The following is an 18405-nucleotide window of genomic DNA, read 5'->3' as shown; positions in this document are numbered from 1 at the left end:
GCCAAAAAGTACCTAATTTTGTTTCTCAAGAGGTCCTGTAAGGGGATTATTAAAAAGAAGGTACCAGATATTATAGATTCTGCAGATATTACAGCTATTATCAGAGAGAATGTGCATTACCTGTACAACCAGCTGTAAGTCCTACAGGATGTAACAAAACAAGAATTATGAGTTTCCTTAGAATGCTTCCTATCTGAGTTCAGTGGCAACTAATTTTGATTTTCAAAAATACTAATTTCTTAAAAAGCACAATATCTATATGCTAGGCTGCTGCAGTTTCCCTGTGTCAAGAAGGAATTTTATTTATAGTAGTCATTTTAGTGCACTATTTAAATTTCTTTAATAGAGCCCAGCCATTCTCTGTCAATCTGGAGACATTATAACATGGCTTTTGATGATGATACATTCCTTTATATTGCCCGGCTCTACCCTTTTCCTGATGCTCAGGGTAGATCCAGTGACTTGTAATTGTGGACATAAAACATATCATGTACGCACTGTACTTCCTGTAAGTTTGTGTTTTATGTTAAACTAAGAGTAGGACCAAGACCCTGAAGAAGGTCAAACACAGTGTATAGAACATAGAACACAATGTAGAACAACACATGCCAACCAGCCTCTGCCAGACGCATTGTATAACTTATTAGAAACAAATCTACAGAGTTGAAAGGAAGATGAAGACAAATGTCCAACACCTGGAATCAAGTGAAGATTGGTATAAAAAAGTTTAATATCCTGTTTTTATGAAAGTCTCCACATGATGGACAATGTAATGGTTTGTAACTCAGTTGCATTTGATGTGGGTTTTTTGTTGTTTTGCAGTCTGTGACACTCCCTCTCCCCTGAGACGCTGTACAGTTTGAGAAGGAGGGAGGGTGTGGAGAGAGCTAGTGGCAGGGCACAGTAGCTTCCAGAATAATAGTGCCAAGTTTTCCCACTAGGTGTCAAGGTGCTGCTGTTGGTTATGATAAATAAGCTCCTGTGCCTCCAGAATCTGCATTTCCACTTTTTTGGACTTCTCTATATGTTGAAACTATATAGTGTTCAGTTTCCTTAATTGAGAACATGCATTCATACCTGTGGGCAAAAATTCATTCCCTTATAACATAAAACAACTTACGAATTTCAGTAACTGTTCAATTATCTCTCTTTGGGTTAAGTACAAATTTTAGACTCCTTTCCATCACTAAATACTTTGGGTTCACCTGAAAATAACACAGCAGCATTTAACAAACACTGGACATACAGCATTTTTTTTTAATTTTTAGTGACTTGTCTAATCAACTCTTTGAAATTATTTTTCTAGCTAAACAGAATATAACAGAGTCTACAACCATCGAATTGAACATCCTCGCAGAAACTACATCACCCAGTTTATCCAAAGAACCACAAATGGTACTCGACAGAACTACACCAATCATCCCTTTAGTCACCACATTACCTATCATTACAAAAAAGTTCCCTCCTATAGGAAATATGGTCAATTTTGAACAGAAAGCCACCACCCAATCTCAGGCGATCACAGACAGATTAGCCACTGTGTCACACACGTCTGTTGGGAGTTCTGAGAAGCCTTGGGATATGGACTACTACTCACCTTCTGCTTCAGGACCGCTTGAAAAGCCAGACATATCTGAAATTAAGGAAGGAATGCTCCAAAGTACAACTGTTATCTCCCAGCATGCTACTGATTCTTGGGATGGTATCATGGAAGATACAGAAACAAAAGAATCAGTAACACAGATTGAGCAAATAGAAGTGGGTCCTTTAGTAACATCTATGGAAATCTCAAAGCACACTCCTTCCAAGGAATCATTTGTAACCAAAACACCATTTGTATCCACAGAAATGACCTCAGAATCCAAAACTGAAGAGAAAACAGTAAGCACCACTCCTGATTTGGTGAGCACAAGTCACTCTGAATTCACCCTGGGAAAAGAAGATAGTGAAGACAGAACACTTACAGCTAGATCTGATCAGGGTACCTTGGTCCTTAGCCAAGTACCCGAAGTCATTACAGTATCAAAGACTTCAGAAGACACCACCCACTCTCAGTTAGAGGACTTGGAGTCAATCTCAGCATCCACAACTGTTTCCCCCATAACGATGCCTGACAACGATGGATCTTTGATAGACAGCTGGGAAGAGAAACAAACAAATGGTAGGATAACTGAAGATATATTTAGCCCATCTTTGTCTACTACACCTTTCCCATCACAGCACATTACAGAAGTAGAATTGTTCCCTTATTCTGGTGATAAAATATTAGTAGAGGGAATATCTACAGTTATTTACCCCTCACCACAAACAGAAATGACACAAGGAAGAGAAAGAACAGAAACACCAAGGCCAGAGGTGGGAACGGGTCCTCATACAGATGTTGGAATACAGGAAAAGTTCACCAAAGATCCATTTATAGGTAAAACAGAGGAAGAAGACTTCTCTGAAATGAAGCTCTCTATCTCTCCTTCAGATCAAATTCATTTTACACAATCTACTATGGAAATGACTACATCTTTTGATTCCCCATCATGGATGACAATGAAGCCAACTGTGAAGCCAACAGAAGCAAAAGATGTTGAGGAAGACAGTGTAACAGCTCTGGTTGGATTAGGAACAGATGGCTATCAAGGTACTGCCAAGTATGAGGAAGATATTACCACAGTGCATTCAACCCACAGTACTTTAAGTGTGGAGGTGGTCACTGTATCAAAGTGGTCATGGGATGAAGACAATGCAACATCAAAGCCTTTAGAGTCCACAGAACATGCACACTCTCCAGAATTTCCTCCTGTCTTACTCACCACTATGGGAGCAAATGGAAAGGATCAAGAAATCCCAAGCTTTACTCAAGATGGAGGAGATGAATTTACTCTTATTCCAGATAGTGCTCAAAAGCCATTAGAAAAGTTCACAGATCATGGGAAATTCACAGTTAAATTTCAGCCAACTACATCTATTAGTATAGCAGAAAAGTCAACTTCTAGACCTTCAACCACTGAAGAAAGAGTTCCACCTACCACAAGCACAGGAGAACAAGTTCATGCAACCACAGAAGGAAGTGCCATGGACGAAGAAGAAGATATAGACATCTCTAAGCCAGAACCTACTGTCTCTCCCTTTGCATACACTTCAGATGTGGAAGGAGTAACATTTGTTAATTATAGTAGCACCCAGGAGCCTACTACGTATGTAGACATGTCCTATACCATTCCTCTCTCTGTAATTCCCAAGACAGAATGGGGTGTGTTAATACCTCCTGTTACATCAGAAGGTGAAGTTCTAGGGGAGCCCTCTCAAGACATACGTGTCATTGAACATATTCACACAGAAGCAACTGTGTCTCCTGAAACTCTGAGAACAACAGAAATCTCACAGGGAACAAGTCAGGAAGAATTCCCTTGGGATGAACCAACTTCAGGGAAACCAGTTCCTGCTCTGAGTTCTACAGTGGGCCCACCCAAGGAGGCAACCACATCATTGGATGAAGAGGGTGACGGATCAGCATTTACAGTCTCTGAAGATATATTAGGAACAGGTTTTACGAGAGTCCCGATTTTAGAAACAACCCCATTTGGAAAAATTGAGTCTTATCCACCTGGTGCTGTAACTGAGCACAAAGCAGAAACAGATGAAATGGTAAAACTAATACCAAGTGTCAGGCCCAAAGTATTTTTAACTCCAGAACCTGAAGAAAAATATGAAGCAGAAGGTAGTAGTACAACAGAATTTGCGTCACCTTTGAGTCCTCTGAGCACCCGTGTTACCCAGTTTGTAGAGGAAGCCACTACTGAGAAAAGAGAGAAAACCTCTCTAGATTATATTGATATAGGCTCAGGGTTATTTGAAAAGCCCAAAGCCACAGATCTTGCAGAATTTCCAACAGTCAAAGCTACGATTCCAAGTGACATCCCCATTGCCTTCAGCCCAGTAGACAGACTCCACACAATCCCAGCATTCAAGCCATCTACAGCATTCACTGAAAAACCACTTCTCATTGACAAGGACCTTGGCGAAAAAACAACACGAGACATGGTACTCATTGCACAATCAACATCTCATGTTCCTCCCACCACCCTTGTTGATATTGTAACTAAGGAAACAGAAACTGATATTGATAGAGAGTATTTCACCACGTCAAGTATTTCTGCTACACAGCCAACAAGACCACCCACTGTGGAAGGCAAAGAGGCCTTCAGACCTCAGGCATTTTCCACTCCACAACCCCCGGAGGGGACAAAATTCCACCCTGATGTAAATGTTTATATTATTGAGGTCAGAGAAAACAAGACAGGTAAGTCTTTGCTTTCTAGACATGCCTTTCAAGGCAATCAGCATTTTATATTGAAAGTTACTTTTTGGAAAAAATTAATCAACATACCAAATGCTGCCATTAGAAGATAACTGGAGTGTGAAAAAAAATGTATTAGCTTCATATATTTGTACAAGAATTGGAAGAATATGTTAAACAATTTGGAAGAATGTTAGATACGATTTTGTTTTATTAAAGTCATAAGAAGCCCTGCTTTACCATCTAATATAACCAAATCATCACCGTTACATCACTTCAGAACATGCAGAACAAAATGTTTTAATTTCAGTGTCTTTCCATACATTACTACTCAAGTGTAGCACTAGACTGTGTTAACATTCCATTGGTCTGTAACTATTAACCCTTGGTACTTACAATGTGGACAGCTAAAACATTTTTGCATATCCCTACTGTTGACAGAAAGACACCTAACCATTTGCTTTGATTTTTTTCCCCATGATTTTGCAGGTTTATTATGCAACTTGTAGGTGGGTAATACGTCTCTAGTTTAAATATATTTTCATGCAAATTCAACGTATTTTTAACCTATTGTTTTTAGTACCTTGATATGTTGTTTTTAGTACCTCAATGCGGCACTATTAGGAATGCAATCTAGCTCATTTCTAGGTGTTATTATAATTCTTTGTATCTAATGGAATTTCAGAAGATGGATATGTAAGCAGACCTTTGTTTGCAAACACTAGGCTGTAATATTGTTTATTTTATTATTTAACTTTTTTTCTCTAGGAATGTTTGCAATGCCTTCTATTCCAACTCAAATATTTTAGCCCTCTGACAGAATTCTTAAATGCTGTTTCTTTATACTGATTAATACTTGCAATTGTCATTATCAAAAGTGACTTATTCTTGCCTAATTCTTTAATTGCTTAATTCTTTTAAATTTGGTAAGTTGAGTTGAAAATGCGTAGCATATGCACCAGTGAATCATCGGCTTTGATGATGGGTCCATCAATAGATGAATTCAAGCTTGTCTCTTTTCATTTTAAAAGCTAAGATCACTGATTTTAGGAAATTGTTCTTTTCTAATTTTAATTTAAGAATTAAATGAATAAGCATTCATTTTTCCTTGACCTGGCTTTGAGAAGCCAGACTGCAAGGATATCATTTTGGTGGGGTTTCTTACTGTTGGAATACTCCCTTTGGGTCTCATTTTTCTGAAGAGTGATGCTTTCTCTAGAGTGCTCAGGAGCACACCTGTGGGAAGCAGGCTGGTAGCTCTATTTTCAGGTCAGTTAGCATCCAGTTGGAAATATGGAAATTCATGGTTTCTATAGACTTTGTATATCCAGAATTTTTTCAGTGTAAACTGTTTGCATGGCAATGAATAGTTGATAAGAGAACATATCCCCCAGCGCTGAACTTAATCTCCACTTCTCTGCAGTTTAAAGAGGCATGCTTTCCTTGTTAATGGTGCTATTTCTTGGAAACAATTACATATTTCCTTTCTTCTACATTCCTTTTCTGTCTCTCAGAGCTGAGTAGAAAAGAGAAGTTACCAAGAAATAGGAATGATGATTACTGTTAGAAGGATTAGAAAAGAGAGAGAAAGATGTAACCATGGGGCTGGGGGGAAGTGAAGAGAAACAAGGAGGAAATTACTGCCAATACATAATTGGAGAATTTGGAAAAGTACTTGAGCAACTTATTCTATAGAGGTTTTCCTCAATTTATATTACTCTGTTAATGTAAATATTGAGTTGAATTGAATAACATAAAATGCAGTACAAATGTTCTTCATCTACCAATTCTTTTAAATGGGAGATTGTACATTGTTAGGACAATCAAATTACAAAATGGAACAAGCTAAGTTGAGGATACATAGCACCTTAGATTACCCGAGGAGAGTTGGCAGTCATTAGGAAAACAAAAACAAAACACTTAAGTTTATAAGTGGTTATTCAAAACAGAGAATCTGAATAACCCAGCCTGAAGCAATTTATACTAAGGGTCTAGTTTTTTTTTAATATTTTTATTTTTAGTTGTAGTTGGACACAATACCTTTGTTTTATTTATTTTTATGTGGTGCTGAGGATTGAACCCAGGGACTTGCATGTGCTAGGCGAGTGCTTTCCACTGAGCCACAACCCCAGCCCCTAAGGGTATAGTTTTATGTGAGTTATTGATATAAATTCATACAGACCTGGGAGATATGAATAGGTGTTTTTTCCCCTCCCACTTTTAAAATGTGGAGCTCTGCTCCTCTTCCAGCTAATTTTGTTTTATGTTGATTTATAATTGGTCAGAAAACTGTGGAATATTTGTATGCCTCCATCAGGTGGGGTTTCAGTGCATGTGTAAGAGTGTGTGTGTGTGTGGAGGTATGTTATCTATTGAGCAATCTATTTATCATCTCTAGTTTTGTGTGTTCTATATATGCTGTCCTTAATAATAAAACCATTGTTTATTGTCTTTATAAAACAATGAGATTTATTTACTTAGGCCCAACTGCTTACTTACACTAATATTATTTGTTTCCAATAAGAAATTCAATTTTCCATCATTTTGAACTTTGGCAAGGGAAAACCCTAAAGCACATGTTCAATTAATGAGTTCTAAGGCAGGTGCATACATTAATAAGGGAAAGTGCAGATATGCCTGGAAAACTAACCTTTTTATGTACCAAGTCCCATTTTTCCAGACTGGAAAATCCTTGGTGCATGTATAAACTTGTATAAATCTATTCCTCTGAATAGAATTGACCTTTACATATGCTTTGTATCTAAATAAGCAAAAATACCACCCATGCTACATTATACCAAGGCATTCATAATTTTTGCTGCACTCAGCAAGTCATATAAATCTCGATTTCTTTTTTTTAATGCTATGAAATAAAACATGCTACTCAGGACATGCTTATGTTATATTTGCTCAAGTGGATCTTAATAGCAACTTAAGGGTGCTGTGGCTGGAGGGCAACTGGTTAGCAGTTAAAAAAATCTGAAGGAACTTTTCAGCTCATTAAAGTTTTATGAGCTGAAAAATGCTATGGGGTGTGTTTAACAGTGGTTCAGGGGATACTGAACACTTGACTCCTGTCTATTTCAGGAGTAATTTGCACACCTGCATTTTGAAAAATTGTTGAAAGGTTTTCTTTGTGAATACATATAAAGGCTACAGAGTTTGAAGGTGTAGGAAGAGTTTCAATTCTAGAATTTTTTTAAAAGCACTATACTAAATCATTTGAAATGTTACAAGTTAATGTAATAGAACTATAAGTTTTTTTAAAAAACTGATATACTGGTATCTTTAAGTTAGAGAATAATTTGGAAATCTGGACTTTAAATACCAATATTATTAGACAAATAATTAGTTATAACCTCAAAATAGGCAGTTCTTAGTTTTTTTATATGAACGAGTTCATATATGCTACTATGTGTCAGGCCTTCTTGATATTGTCTTGTTATATTTTCTTTTTATTGGTTTTATTATTTCTACACAAATATAAATATAAGGCAGACATAAAGCCAAAATTAAACTAAAGTGATATAAAAATTAAAGTACTGATAAAATTACTAATATAATGCTATTACAGGTTAATTAGATTCTGAGGAAGAATTTTGGGCATCAAAATTAGAGTTCAATTTGCTCAATTTCCTAATGGAGAATTATTATATATTATTGTTTATAAAATTCAGCATTAACTCCCATCTGATTAATTTTTTTATCAATAAAGCTGAGAGATATAAATAAAGCTCAATAATTATTTTCTGAATACTGTGATGTTGTGGAGAGGATAAGAATAAGGAATATTGGCTCTGAGAACAAGAGATATCTGGTCAAATACCAATATTTATATTATTGATTGCATAGTCATTGCTTTTTAGACAGTTATGTTTATGCAAGATAACCTCATATAACTTTTAAAAATCAGGTACTTCCCTATCCATCAATTCCTAAAAGAGCATAGACACTGGAAAGACTAATTTCTCAGTGGCATTCTTTTGGTTTGTTGAGAGTATATAATTTAGGACTGGGGTTATGGCTTAGTTGCAGAGCACTTGCCTAGCATGTGTGAGGGAGTGGGTTTGATTCTCAGCACCGCATATAAATAAGTACAAAATTAAAAGGTCTACTGAAAAAAAAAGAAAAAAAAGGTCTACTGACAGCTGAAAAAAAAAGAGTATATATCTTAGATTTGGTTAATGTTACTATGGGAAGATACCTTCAATGGCAAGAGAATAGCATGGTGCTATTTGATAGCATGGTGCTATTTGATTCTGCAGTTCTTGGCTGCTTCTTTCCTGCAGAATTTCAGATTCCATCCGCAAAAGAAGATGAGTTGGTGTCTGCACTGCATACATAGGTGGCTGCCTTTGCTGAGCTACACTTGTGGTTACTACTAGAGAAGCACATTTTTTTTTTCCCTCTACAGGGCATTAGGATGTCTTATCCCATTGCTCATTGACTACCCACAGTCTAGAAAAGGATAGAGTTCTTCTTCAATTATTCAAATAATGAAAAGGGAAGAGAACTTTTATCTTCCCTTATTTCCAATAGTGTGATGGGGAAAAATTGACCTGTTTCTAAATTATTAGTGATGTTAACACTGTACTATAGATAATCCTTGTAAATGAATTATTTTGTATATGTAACACATACCTACACATACAGAAATGTACACAGAGAATTTCATTTTTCAAACTGCACTGTGTATTTTTTTAACTTACTAATCTTGAGGAAAACCTTTAAACAATTCAAAGTGTTTTCTTTAAAGGTTGAGGTTTAATAACAAAGGAGGTATTGTCTAGAAAGCCAAAAGACACTTTGATGTCTCCTTCATAAAATGAATACTTTCTGAAATTAGCATTGGCAATTACAACTTACCAGTACTAAAACTACCACCAAGGAAGAAGTGTTATCCAAAGAAAAATAACCACATAACTATTATTAGCAGCTATATTGAGAAAGATGAATTCATCATCTTTAAGCAGAGTATAGTCAGTCAAGAATCATCTTTAGGTAAAGCTACAACATGCCTGGTCCTTTTTCAGATATTAAAGGGTAGAGGGAGAAAAAAAAATAAACCATAGACTCTGTTGCCAAGCCTTTCAGTGCATATTGGGGAAAATATTAACATAATCAAATATAATTGTAGTATAGAAACATATAATTACACACTACATAGTATGGTATGACAGACTATAAGTGACAGAAGAGGTCATCAAAGGAAGGAATCAGACAAGAAGTTAAGGAATATTTCAAAAGAAGAAGACAATTAAGCCAATCCTGATCGAGTGGTAGATTAAAACCAAATTATTGGAATCCAGTTATTTGCCAGTTGCTTCCTAATCAAGACTCCCCAGTAGGGCTAAGAAACACCAAGTGTAACTACCCATTTTTAAAAATAGAGTAATGATCAGAGAAGGCATGGCCAGCTTCAGAAACAGAATGCCTTCTTAGGATTAACCCAAAAATCTACACATTGAAACCAGAGATATTCAGCCAGGTTTCCCAGGAAGGAGTGTTATTACACTTTTGTGTGTTTCAACAATTATTACATTTTTATAAAGATAGCATCTTCTGTAAGTGTGTTTAGCTTTTAAAATATATTCCCACAAGGTATCATGGCTTAGTACTACACACTTGCAAACTTAAATGGCATAAAAGTACTTTTAAAGAGTGTCTGCATACTTAAAGGTGACTTAAAGGTATGTGATCTCTAAATTCAAGTTGAATCAGCAGAATCACAGAACAGGTACTCTAAGTTGCAGAATGTGGAGTCAGTCTTTCATTTGCTTATGTGCAATGTAGATCCAGAAATGTATTAATTTTCCTGCCAGAATGTTTTTACTAGAAGATGTATGTAATAACTAGTTTTATATAGAATATTTTCTGAAGTTTGACCCACGTTCTTTCCAAATCACAGGGGTTATGAAACTGAAATTGTATATTGGTATATTCGTACATCTGTCTAATATGCCTAAGCATATGTATACATATATATCATACATACATATATTTTATAATTTATTAAACAGCTAAGTAATCACAATGTACCAACTACACTAGAATTGGAGTTTTTGAAGTACACACCATATTATTCTGAATGAATAGTCAATTATTCTATAGGGTACAGGAAAAAGGTAATTGATGTAGTAGAGCCTTTGGAAAGAGACTTAGATTCATGGTCAACACTATCATTTAGGATCTATTTGGTCTTGATAAATTGCTCACCCTCTGTAGGTCTTATCTGTATCATAATACCACACCCTCACAAGATTGCTTCAAGTACAGGATTTCCACAGGCCAACTGCTGGGGTAGGCGTGTCTCACATGTAGTATTCCTTAAGTGAAGAAGGCAGGAAGCATGGTGCTTGGCACAAGGGAACTGCTTAGCACAAGTGAACTTCTCTCTCAACTCCAGAAATTATTGTTTCTCCAAACTTCTAAATGTAGGAAATATAGATTATTTTGTACTAAGTAGCTAAAAGTTAAACCATCTCAAAATTCAAGATGATTTATGTCTCAAGGAGCCCAGTATAATTGTACTTGGTATCTGCTTGACTGAAAGAGCATGTTAAAGTTTTAATCCTTTGTGGTTATGTTAGTTTAGGGTTATGCTGCTTTGTACAAATCAGAAGCAGCTACAGCCTTTATTGAAACTTCAATATAGCATTGATTCTGTTGTACCTCAGAGTAGAATTCATTAGTTTTATGGGTTTTTTTTTTTTTTGATGTGTGTGAAAATTGGGCTTAGGATTTCAACCAACAACCAATTTAACTTTTTGTCAGAAAAAAAAAAGAGATTTTTTTTTAAACCACAATTCTTTACAAGTGTGTCCAGGTGTTGGGACTGGCCTCTTCTTGCTTATTCACAGACAGCATGGCCATTCCCTGCTGTCTTTTTGTTGTTGCCAAGGAAACCCCCAGTTCTCTACACAGGGATTACATTCTTCTTTCTTAAAAGCTCTTAGATCATTCATTTGTGCAATGAATAAAAAATGTATTCACAGGTCCAGACAGTGTTCAGAACTTTTTTGGGGGAGGGGTGTAGCTGGAGAGATGTGCGTGGTGAGAGGAGCGATAGTAATAAAAAGAAAGGAAAAAAAGAACACTCTCTGAGGTTGCATTTTAATGAGGTGAAGCTGAAAATTTTATGTTTTTAAGAAGATGTTGCCTATTTTTATCAGTTTAGAATATGTATAGCATTAGTCCTCAGTGAGACTAGTTCTTCATATACAAAAAACAGTTGGTTGTGAAGAAATCAATTCCAGGATTAGGACATAATTAGCAAGGGTAGAGGTGTTTTAGTGAAAACTGGTGTATGTTTTTTCATGTGCATCTAAGTGTTTTGATTTTTTTACAGCATAATAGAGATGATAGAAATTATGAAATTTTTAAACTAGAGCATCAAATGGACAACGGAGAACCTATTTAATTGCATTAAAGTGCTGTTCCTTAGAGAGTGCCCATTTTATTTTTTAGTATGAGTCATGAGGGAGAAACATCTATTGGCAAGAAAATAAAGGATATAATATTCTTAAAAACAGTGAATTGATAATTTAGAGGAAAATGAATTATGGAGAACCTTCTAAATACTTGCTAGAATGTTTAGGGTAATTTATACAGTCTTTCTCCATAAATAAAGTCTAAACTGGAGATTTTTAACTCAGAAATAATCTCTGGTGTGAAGGGTAAAGTTTAATTGAAGTACTATATCACTGTGATATGCCCAACTTGTTTGCACAGACGTACAGTACAATCAGTGGCAGTAAACACCTTGACTGGCTTTTAATGACTTCATCTTTTCACCTTATAGCACAGTTTTCTTGATTCTCATGAGAGCAGTTCAGTTTATTTGTCCTTATGCTGTGAACTGTTTAGTTTTTCTGAGATGAGAAAGGGAAAAGTAATATAATAATGTATAATTCTGGAGAATATGCTGGAATAGAATACAGTCGTCATTTCCCTATTGGAAATCTACTTCTTCTACTTTATTGGGAACCTACTTTACTATCCAAAGATAAAAATTCTCAGCCTATCTTCGAATGCTCACCCCTAGAACATGTTTTAGAAGTTTGTTGAAATACAGGCATTTGATCAACACATTATGTAACTGGGGAAAGGAAAATAACAATTTATAACTTAATTGGGAAGGCAACTTAAAGTAATTAGTAAGCAAGAGAGTATGTAGTAAGGGCCAATGCTTGCTCTGAACAGAATTTTAGAGACTAATATGAAATAAGTTAAGATAAGAAGCATCTTTGGCAGGTAAAGTTTCATAAATGATCTCACAAGCAACTCAGGGTGCTCACCTGCTCCTGTAGCATCCATTTAGTTTTCCTGGAGGGCCCAGGGACAGGCCAGCCAGGCACCAGCTGCTGACCACTCATGATGCCACTTCGTGGGATGTTTGAGGAGTGATGGGAAATCACCCAGTGCTTAAATATTGCCCACACTGCTTCTTAAACCTGGTTATGTATCATGATTATCAAGGAGCCTCCAAATAAAAATAACCACAGCCCTCTCCCACTAGACACTTGGAATCTGAATTTCTAATGGTGGAGCTAAGACATTTGTATTTTGTTTCCTTTTTTACTTTAATTTTTTTTTGTTAGATATTTGTATTTTAAAAATTGATCCCACATGATTTTGATGAACAGTGAGTGATGAACACAACTCTTAACAAAGGCTTTCTGAACTTCAGAGGCCAGTTAAAAGGGAAGGGCCCTGGGAGGAGGCTGTTTTCAGCCTTTGTCGGTATATATACTTATATGCCACCAATTTGGAGAGGAAAGTATTTATCTGACTCAGTGTTCCCTGAGTGAAATGGTGGTCTTTGCTCAGATCTGGAGGAGTGTATTGTTTTTTTACAGATGTTAAGGAATATTGGCTTCTGTAAATAAGGAAGAAAATAAAATTGAATATCATTGAAATCTATGTTTTTAAGATTCAGGAATAATGATAGTCGAATCAAAATTAGTAGTGAAGGATGGGAAGTACATTTTTAATTGCTTGGAACTATATACCTCACTTTGTTGTACTCCTATCTACTTCTGTCTGCAAACATCGGAATTAAAAGGAAATATGCTTATGGCTTAAGGATTCTTATGGCTTAAGGATTCTTTTGGCTATACTACCAAAGTGAGTTTGTGCAATTTATATTTACATTTGAGAAGTGTAGTGATTACTGTCTTGATATGTCTATGTGGATTTGAAAAGAAAATAAATGATTAAAAAAAGTATTGAGACTGTGCTTGCACCTTCAAATTAAGTAGATTTTTATAACCACAAAAATCTTTACTGTTTGAGTTTTTGGTAAGATTTTGTTAATTGTATCTCAGACTTTGAGCTGTAGTTGCAGCCAAAGAACAACAGTCCTTCAGTCCAAGATACAGATCTTTCAAAGAAAGTATTGATCCAGCAGAATGTGGACTTTTTCATTCTTGATGATAAATACCTATGCAGCCATTCTTACAATGCAACTCTCAAAAGAGGGGCTAAGTGAGTAAAGTATGGAGAACATTATGTATTTAAAGGACCATTCACTTCAATTTTGGCAAATGGAACTGAGGAAGGTGAGCAATAAATGAAACACCTAGGAAATGTATAAGTCAGAAACCACATGAAATAAATCTCATGGCATACACATCAAAGATATAGTCACGTGGGGCTGAGAAGTTTTAGAAAAGATACATAGAATGTCTAGGGTTTCATAACTGGATGGTCAAGTTCAAAGCGGATGAACTTGACCATCCAGTGCTTGTGAAGCACTGATTTCCTGACAAGCCTAGAGTGAGAGTGGGGTGTGCAGGTGGCAGAGGGGCGCGAGACACAGAGATAGGGATATGGGCTGCTGGGCTCCAGTGCACAGACTCAGAGAATGACAAGAGAGAACTGAAGAAGGGGGCAGTGTAGGTCAGTTAGTGAACCATCTGAATACCCTGTTGGAGAGGCTGGGTGGAAGACATGACCAAAAACTACTGCCAACTTTGAACAAAGCAAGGGGCTTGATTAAAGATAAATTAGTGTTTGTAAAGTTTAGTAGATAAACTTCTAGGAGCTTAAAGAGGCCTTTGTTTGACTTTAGTTAAAGCTTTTGCTTACTTTTACATCCTTTATTCTAAACAAAGCATTTTGCCCATATTAGAATATGTGGTTATCTGTGTATCTGTTATCTATCATCTATCTATCACCTATCCATCCAGCAAGGGATTTGAAAATGTTAGAATGCTAAGTGAAGAGGGTAATGAAAGGGCTGTCCTGTGATAGGTTTTTGTTTATTTGCTGTATTTTTTAAGGAAAAATTTAGAGACCTAAATTACTAGAATTACATCATTTTCATATAGCTCTGTTTCACTGTTCAGAAGTTGCTCAAAGGTCCTAAAATTACTTGACTCTGCTCTCCAGGAAATCCCTCACTCTTCAAAAATAGGAAGATAGGAAATCCTTTAGGCCTTTTCTATAAGCAAGCCAAGCCCTCACTCGGTGGCATATCCTCAAGTCACTTAGGCCACTCGGCTGTATCTAAACACATTCTTTCCACTTGAAGGAACGACATTATTTGAGGATTATCTGAAGTTGGGAGAAGAGATGATTCTCATTTATCATCTCCATAGCATGTCTGCCTCTTAAAAGTGAGGCCATCAAAGCACTCATATTATTTATGCACATATATCACCCTTTCTGGGTATAAACTTCATGAATTGAGAAATGTTGAACTTCTTGTACAGCACAGAAAGCTGTCATTTTGAGGTAATGTGCTCTAGTGGTACACTAAATGGACCTCAGCTAGCAGAGCTAATAGGGAGATATGGGTCACAGAACTCAATATTGATCTTTTGATCTTCTCCTTAATCACTCTTATCCCTGGGAGGATTGAGTATTGATACAAATATCACATGATAGTTAATCATGGGACTAATTAGGGAAGCAAAAATATCTGACAAGACTTGGGAAAGATGTTGATACTATAATTACTACCTTCAAATTTTTTTTAACATATTGAGTTGGCACCCATTTTAAAAAAGGTTGAGGATTCAGGATATTGAATCTGGATAAAATTCACATTAATTGCTTGTCTTTGCTTCTGAAAGTGCCAATCAGCATTTTATTTTAGTTGAGAATATAGGAAGGTGCTGGGTGTGGCAACAAATTCTTGCAATCCAAGTGACTCAGGATGCTGAAGCCAGAGGATTGCAAGTTTAAAGCCAGCCTCATTTAGCAACTTTACGCTTAGTGAGACCCTGTTTCAAAATAAAAAATAAAAAGGGCTAGGGATGTGGCTCAGTGGTTAAGTGAACTTGGGTACAAAAAAATAAAAAAATAAATAAAAAGAGGGGGACTGGGGTTGTGGCTCAGAGATAGAGCGCTCGCCTAGCAAATGCAAGGCCCTGGGTTCGATCCGCAGCACCATGTAACAATAAATAAATAAAATAAAAGTATACATAAAAAAGAGGGGATATATGAAAGGGGAATGAAATTGAAATATTTGTTTCTTATTATTAGATCTATATGTATGTGTCCAAAAATTTAAACATTGTAAATAATTTTAAGCTTTCACTCTTTAAGTTCTGTAAGTATTTCTCAGGCATTTCAGTATGACTATCTATTGTATTTTTGAAATAAGGAAGAAAATCTTTTGTTCCACATTACATTGGAATCCATTTTAGTAATAAAAAAATGTGATCCTTATATATCTTTGCTGAGTAGATTGATATTAGTTACATTTAATTAAAAGCTCTTAACTTATAAAATCCCCTAGAGAATATGAACTTTAACCAGCTGCCTATGCATTGGAGCAGCTATGTTTTTTTGTCTGGAAACAGCATGACTGAAAGACTTGTGCTGTGTCTACAAAACTCTACCATGAAGTACTTAAAAATACTTGGTGAATGTTTGAGGTCAGCTAGCAATAAAGCTTTGTGTGAAACGTCATTAAAAACCCTATTAACCATGGTACTAGTATATTCAAGTCAAGCTGTTAAAATACGTTCACATAAACATAGAAAAGATTATACATACAGTCTACAGAGTTCTGTGGTTTGACTCTTGAAATCCAAATAAAAGTTATATTATTCTTAGAGTAAAATTCTAAAATAGAGCAGTCTTTTATAAGGACTTGTTCATCTAAGAGCTTAGAATGTCAATAACCACATTAGGTTGCTCTGTTAGTGTGAAAGAGAGCAGATCCCTATTTTGGAAGGAGACACTACTTTCATAATAGCACAGGTGTCCCCCGTTGCACTGAACAAAGAAACTTGCCTGGTTGGCAATAATTATAGCTGTTGCAATTCTCTAATAATATGTGTGTTAGGTGGGGTGGTGGCAGGAAGGGGAAATGAAGAAGTCATTTTGGAAGATGAATAATAGACAAAGAGGAGCAAGTAGGATTTGGTGAGCTATGAGAGATTATGGATGGGAATTTGGATCAATTAGCAGGAATAAAATTCACCTATCTATAGATTTTTTATGCCACTGGCCCCTTCCACCATAATATGCTAGAAGTATGGGAACAAACTAGATATGCAGACAGAATAGAGTGTAGATTGATAGAGAATCTGTTGGCAAAAAAAATTAACTTGAAAGTACTACGTAACTAACATTTTACCACTCTCAAAACAATATTAAGAAATCCAATAAGAGCACATTTATTTAAAAAATAAATATTAGTTGCTTCATTGTGGGGATATTCCTTTCAGAAAAAATAAACAAAATAATTTTAACTTTCATTTTGTATTTTTGTTTTATATAAACCCCTTTTAGTAGAAAATTTTCTTAGAAATCTGATGTATAACATGAGGACCATGGCTAATAGGATTATACTATACTAGGACTTGTGTTAAATAAGCGAATTTTAGCTGCTGATGACACAAAATGTTACTGAACTGATAGCTGTGTTAGTTTGTTTCTCTATAGTGACCACTTTACTATCTATCCATAGCTATCTGTTCATCTATCTTTCTATCATAACATCAGATTGTACTCTCAAATATGCATAGTAAAATGTATTTAGAAGAAATATTTTATAATATTTATCAAATATTTATAATATTCAATTTATAATATTTACTTATAAATATTTCATTATAATATTTATCTATAAAATATTACAGCAGCTATACCCAATTTTATTATTTATTACCCAAATTTATAACCTGAATTTATTATTTATCTATAAAATTTATAATATTAATTTATAAATAATTGTATTTATAATATTTATCATTTTATATATTTAACAAGCATATTATTTATATTGATTTTCTTCCTGCTCTCTGTTTATTATGATGAGCTGATTATTCTTTGGTCACTGTCAGCTTCTTGGCACAATGAAAAACAGAATGAAATTGGTTTGTGTTTCTGTTTTCTACCATTCTGAACTCAAGTCAGATCTTATGCTAGGGAGGTGAGTGAAGGGAGGAATCTTAACCTAAATTTAATGATACGCATGTTGACTATATGGACACTCAGCAAGTTTCACCTTATAATTGGGAGAAAAGAATTATAAGGGTCAGTACAGTTCTCTAACTTACTGACAAAAGCATTTGCTTCAGGAAGAGGTAGGAGTAGATGCAGCACCTGACCGAGTCTCTGTGAAGTTGATAAGATAGTGTCATCCATAGGGTCTGAAGCATTAAAAACACTTAGTAAATTCTGTGCAGTGAGTTGGCTCCTGGGGAGATAGTACAGTTAGCATGGAACACCTGGTTATGGCAGTGAGCTTAATTTTGCAGGCAAAGACCAGTATGAAGCAGTCCTGTGGTTGTGAAATAAATGTGTGCAAAGATTATGTCTCTGATATGTTTTTATTGCTGTGCATTGGAGCAGCTATGTTTTTTCACAAATAAATATTGTGATATTTATTTTGGTCATAAAATGGAATATATTGCCTCTAAGGGTTGAGATTATAAAATACTCTGTCATGATAGTCTAAAATGTTAAACCTCTTAGGTTTATGAGCAATAGGAAGTACTATAGTTCTTTATCCAAGTGGAAAATGAACTGAAAGAATGTTTTACTTTGTTCATTGGAGCTAAAATGGGAGAACATAGAGTGAATTCCATGCTCTTTAATGAACCAAAGTCGACTTAATACGAGTTGATGATTAACTAAATTATGTAAACTGTTGA

At 35.5% G+C, this 18405-nt stretch overlaps 1 protein-coding gene across 2 annotated transcripts in view; it reads left to right on the top strand.

Moving 5' to 3' along the window:
* Positions 1-18405, top strand: part of Vcan (versican) — a 103987-nt gene that overhangs the window by 43686 nt on the left and 41896 nt on the right. Inside the window, exon 7 of one of the 2 annotated variants that reach the window (XM_027927644.3) lies at positions 1307-4294. The exons of the other annotated variant lie outside the window; for it this stretch is intronic. Coding sequence (XP_027783445.3) covers positions 1307-4294 — 2988 coding nt within the window. The remainder of the gene's footprint in view (positions 1-1306; positions 4295-18405) is intronic. 2 annotated transcript variants of the gene reach the window in all.

Source organism: Marmota flaviventris, chromosome 5, assembly GCF_047511675.1.
Source record: "Marmota flaviventris isolate mMarFla1 chromosome 5, mMarFla1.hap1, whole genome shotgun sequence".
NCBI classification, from domain to species: Eukaryota; Metazoa; Chordata; class Mammalia; order Rodentia; family Sciuridae; genus Marmota; species Marmota flaviventris.
This window is presented reverse-complemented; position numbering and strand designations above follow the sequence as displayed.